Source organism: Camellia sinensis, chromosome 8, assembly GCF_055761805.1.
Source record: "Camellia sinensis isolate YWXY chromosome 8, ASM5576180v1, whole genome shotgun sequence".
NCBI lineage: Eukaryota > Viridiplantae > Streptophyta > Magnoliopsida > Ericales > Theaceae > Camellia > Camellia sinensis.
The window spans coordinates 84,450,615-84,456,231 of record NC_138968.1 but is presented as its reverse complement, the minus strand read 5'-3'; the positions used below and the strand labels follow the sequence as shown (position 1 = coordinate 84,456,231).

Sequence of the window (5,617 nt, the reverse complement as noted above, 5' to 3'; positions counted from 1 at the left end):
GAAAAGAGGAACCAACACCAAAATGGAGTGAAGTTAACTATTTCAATTTAAAAATATTTATTAAAACGCCGAGTATAAGTGGTTGCAGACGTTTGCAAAACATCACATAGATAGGACGACATTTATTAACACAGTTACGTACATTTGTCTGATATAATAATTTTTAAAAATATACAAAAACACAACTATAGGTTTTTTTCTTCTTCTTTTGTATACTTTAAATTTTCCTTTATATATTTTAACTTGTTCATTATTAAACCAGCGCAAATAGAAGTAAAATAGGGGTTACTTTTAAATACACCTCTAATTTCTTTACACTCACCTTCTATAATATACAAGTGTGCTCCTTCATAAGGTTCAAGATCCAATATGTATATAGTGGGTGTAACAAAAAATAATAATTAATGTATTTAAAGGCTTTAGCAAAAAAAGTCTGTGATTTAATTTAAAATTCTAAGAAATTTAAGGGAAGATGTTATTTGTGAGCTTTGTCTCAAACACACACATTTGGCTTCTTGTGAAAGGTATTGTTGAAACAAAACGATAGAGGTGCTTTTTTGAATTATCGCAACAAAAATTTTATAATAAAATTTTCACTTTTAAAAATTTAAAAGAAATTAAATCCTGTAGTATTAGGTGGATCAATGAAGTCCAAATTGAATGGCATAGAAAGTTTATCACATACATGAATAAATACTAGAAAAGTTTTATACGCATAATCTATGCGTAAAATTCATACAAAATGAAATAATAGGAACATTTTCAAAATTTTGAGTCACAATAATATATGTTTTTATTCCAAAAAAAAAAAAATTTACAAAAGATCACAATTTTTTTTTGTGAAAATTTTATTTGTTTAGCATTATTCAAAAAAACTAATGGGGGTGGAGGCGAATTGGAACTCCTTTTTCTGGCATTGGCACCATATCACCTAAAACCTTCTCCTTTGGAAAAAGGACCTCCCATTTATACTTCTTCACCACATTGTGGATGAAAGTTAGCACTACTAAACGAGCATACTCTTTTCCAGGGCAAAGTCTAGGCCCACCTCCAAACGGCACGTATGTGTATGGAGCCGGTGTTTCTCCGCCTTCATACCTTGACGGATCAAATTTTTCTGGATCCCGAAAGTACTTAGAGTTTTTGTTTGTTGTGTTAACTGTCCAATATACCTACAAACAACACTCACAAATTAGTTACGATAACTAAAGAAAAATTATTTAGCAATTCAAAATTATATATTATATTTTGTTCTAACCACTTATGATCAATCGACCATGGTAACAAAGTTGTTAGTAGTTTTCTTAAAATGGAAAAAGCAAAAGAAAAAAAAAAGGTGACTACAAAAATAGTTATGCCTCTCTCTCTCTCTCTCACTCTCACACACACACACACATATATATATATATATATATAATTTTAGAGAAAGAAAATTAAAAACCATAGGCTAAAGAGTAACGGTTGAAGAGTGGGGGACACTTGGCCATCTTAAGCCTATACACCTACCTAACAACCAACAAGAAAAAAACAAGACCCAAGATTCCACTCATTTGAAACCTATCTTCTCAACAAGATTAAAAGATAGGATTTCAAATCTCATTTTATTTTTATAAGTAGTTAGAACTAAAGATGATGTGATAGTTCCAAATCATTGAATAAGGAGCTAGTCTGAAAAAAAAAATAAAACAAAACAAAAAAACACAAGCTTCATTTCATATATGTTTGCACACCTTCCAACCCTTTGGAATTGTGTAACCAGCATACGTGAAGTCAGTTAAGACTTCTCTGAAGGTTCCTTGTTGAGGTGGGACAACTCTCATCACTTCACACATTACATTCCATGAGTACTTCATTTTCGACATGTCATTCCAGTCTAACAATTTTCCTGTCTTTTTATCTTTTGAGATCTCCAATTGCTCTGCATTTCAAATATGTAAAAACACATAAATTAATTGTAACACGAAACTCGAACAACATGAGTATAGTCCGTAAAATTTTAGGAGATTGAACAATATTATTTTAAATTTAATCAATGTTTGGTTTTAAATTTGTCAACCCAAATTCCATTATATATATAATATAGTTGGTTCACTCTATTCACAAATTTATTATCAAAAAATTAATTTTATATGTATGTATACACATAAATAAGATTATTCTTTCATGATCAACTAAGATTATTCATAATACAATCAGCTAAGATTATTCTTTCACGTCACAAAATATATATTTTGAATAATTTTATATGTATATATACACATAAATAATTTAACTAAAATTTATGGTTAGAAAAAAAAAATTCTTTTATCCCGTATATCGCAGATGTCAACTGCTAAGTACCTTAATTACAATCCAAAAGAATTTTGGATTGTACAAACAAAAAAATTTACACACACAAAAAAATAAAAATAAAATAATAGTATAGAAAATTATGTAACAAAGTAATTACCTGATAGGACCTTATTGTAGATGTCTGGACTTTCTCCCACAAACTTCATGAAGAAAGAAATGGTGGCAGCCACATTGGCATAACCAGCCACCAACAAACCCATTATTTTATCAGCAATCTCAACCTCACCCATACCCTTCCCAGTTGAATCACTCACAACAATCATATGAGACAGTATATCTTGTTTCATAGCTCCTCCACCGCCTACCATGGCGGCTCTCCTCTCCCTCACCACCGCCATTAGCTTCCTTCGAATAGCATCAGCAGCTTTGTCAGCACGATAAAAGATAGTGCCAGGAAAATTCACCATGATTGAATGCAACCCTAAGGTGACATCATCGAAATAGCAAACCAGCCTCACAATACGATCTGGATTTTCCATCCCTAGAAAGATCCGGCAAGCGATCGACAAGGTCAGAGTCTTGGCCAGAGGGTAGACCTATTACAAAAATATTATGGAACAATTCAATATTAGTCAACAAAATTATTAAGACATATATAACATATGAAATAAGAATGCATGTAAAATAACATAGTAAGAAAGTCGTCCGTAAAAACTTCATGTACATGATTTTCTTGTGTGTCTTGTGAGTCTCACACTCTTAAAAAATATTTTCTGCTTGGTTTGATTTTTAAAAAGTTATTTTTTGATCAATTTATGTTTATGTGAATTTTTTTTATTTCATTGTAGTCAACTTTTTTTTATATGCACCTAATCTAGATGTATCTAAAAATAAATAAAAAAAGTTCACTAAAAACAAACGAAAATCTAAACAAAAAATTGTTATATTTTTATTCAGATTTTTATTTGTTTCTAATGAACCTTTTCATATTTTTAGTCTTTTTTTTCTTTTTTTTTTCATTTTTTTAGATGAATCTAATTTTGATGTATCTATATAGAAAAATAAAAATAAAAATAGATGATTAAATTATCAAATAAAAGGAAATATAAAAACACATCTAAAAATAGTTTGTGAAAAATCAAACCAAACTATACAATTGTAATGAATTAAATCTAATAAATATTGTAATATGAATATAATAGTAAATTTAATTTTGTAACTTAAGAAGGTTTTAAAAACTAATAAATTTGAACCATCTAAAAAAAAAAAAAACTAATATATTTAGCCACAATAATGAAATGATTAAATATGGAAATTTTTAATTTTTTTATTAAAATCTCTATCAAGCCCTTCAATTCATCTTTGCCTTCCCATTGAGAGTCTTCGAGTGTTGCTGTGAAATTGAGTCAATTATCCCCAAGTAACTCGACAATGCCTCAGGCTTGAAAAACCCAGGTGTCCTTATCACTTCTTTTACATCATCCGCCGCCACCGCTGCCATCGCATGTGGTGGTGGAACTGGTGGAGCCGCTGCTGGTTCAGGTTTTGATGAGAGAAAAAGCTTTTGCTTTGAGTGAGGCAAGAAACCAGTGAAGATTTTTCTCTCATTGGAGAAGAGAAACTTGTTTCCATTTGGGCCACATATGACTGCTGTTTTCTCTCCGAAAATCTTCGTCTTGAAGATCTCTTGAGAGTACTTTTTCATCCTATAGTTCACAAAATTTTCTGGCTTGCCAAACAGGAATTCGATGCTTTCGCCGATAATAGGCCATCCGAAGCTGCCCGGAGGCAGTTTGACACCGTCATTGGAGTGGTGTCGGAGAGAAAAAATGGTGATGAGAATAGAGAGGAAAGCAAGAATGACGGAGAGATATAGGAACTCCACGGACGTAGAGATGTGATAGTGTTTTGGTGAAAAAATGAACTAGGCAGTAAAGGTGGTGTGTCTGAGTAGGGCCTAGGGCTGTCCAATTCAAAGGGTAGATTTGAAATTGTAAAAAAATTAAACTTTTCAACTTTGGTTTTTTTTTTTTAATTAAAATTTTTCATTTTGTGTCTTTTAAAATATTTTGTTTTTCCACCTTGGACCCAAGGGAAAATATTCCATCTTTGTTGAATTTTTTTGACTGAGTAATCCAAACTAGGCAATACCCAATGTTATCTCATTTAATTACAATATTATTCATGAAAAATGTATGAAATCTATACAAAATATATATATATATATATATTTTGATTTACAATTATTGACATGTTAAGTGAAACTTATTTACCAACAAGTGAAAAATATTATAAAAATTAATTATTAATATTATAATTTTTTTTTATTAATTTATAATTTTTGTTTGGAGCTTTTTTGATAAATCCATTTTCTAAGAGCTTTATTCCATCCAACCCATATTCTTTTTTACTATTCCATTAGGTCCAATTTGAGATAAGAAGGCCAAAATACCCTTTTCATCTACTTATGTTCCATTTAGTTCACATTATTTTCTTATATTTCAATAAGTCCTATGGGTGACATAATTACCAAAATACCCTTAATGTGAATGTTCACACCGTCAACGTAAATGTTCATATCGTCAATGTGTAGGGGCCCGGCCCATGTCGATCCTCGTGGGTGCCCGGAAAAATTCGAGTCGGGCCGGGCCAGGCCGGCCCACAGGCCAAAAAAATAGGCCCGGCTCGGCCTGTTGATAATATAAATATTCACATTGATAAGTTAACATTCACATTGATAAGAGTGTAAAATTGGCCTGCGGCCCGTGGGCGGCCCGAAACCAGTCCGCCGCCCGGGGCGGGCCCGGACCGGCCCGTTCACAATGTGAATATTCACATTGACATATTAACATTAACAATAACATTGATAAGAGTGTAAAATTGGCCCATGACCCGTGGGCAGCCCGAAGCCCGGGCCCGAGTCGGGGCGGGCCCGACCCTTCCCGACCCGTTGACAATGTGAATATTCACATTGATAAGTTAACATTCACATTGATAGGAGCGTAGAATTAGCCTGCGGCCTGTGGCCGGCCCGAAACCCGCCCGCGACTCGTGGGCTGCCCTGGGCGGGCCCGGCCCGACCCGTTAATAATGTGAATATTCACATTGACATGTTAACATTCACATTGATAAGAGTATAAAATTAGTTCGCGCCTCGTGGCTGCTCGAAACTAGCCCACGGCCCGTGGGCGGCCCGGGGTGGGCCCGGCCCGGCCTGTTGACAATGTGAATATTCAGATTGACATGTTAACATTCACATTGATAAGAGTGTAAAATTGACTCGCGTCCCATGGGCGGCACGAAGCCCGTGGGCGGCGCGGGGCAA

General features: G+C 33.7%; 1 protein-coding gene across 1 annotated transcript; it reads right to left on the bottom strand.

The window, feature by feature from the left end:
- Positions 1 to 875: 875 nt before the first annotated feature.
- Positions 876 to 4,545, bottom strand: LOC114292526 (beta-amyrin 28-monooxygenase-like). Its single transcript, XM_082885296.1, has 5 exons — positions 4,534 to 4,545; positions 3,659 to 4,171; positions 2,450 to 2,888; positions 1,731 to 1,918; positions 876 to 1,172 (listed from the first exon to the last, which is right to left on the bottom strand). Exons 1-5 carry the CDS (start codon positions 4,543 to 4,545, stop codon positions 876 to 878), a joined length of 1,449 nt encoding a protein of 482 aa, XP_082741422.1.
- Positions 4,546 to 5,617: the final 1,072 nt, after the last annotated feature.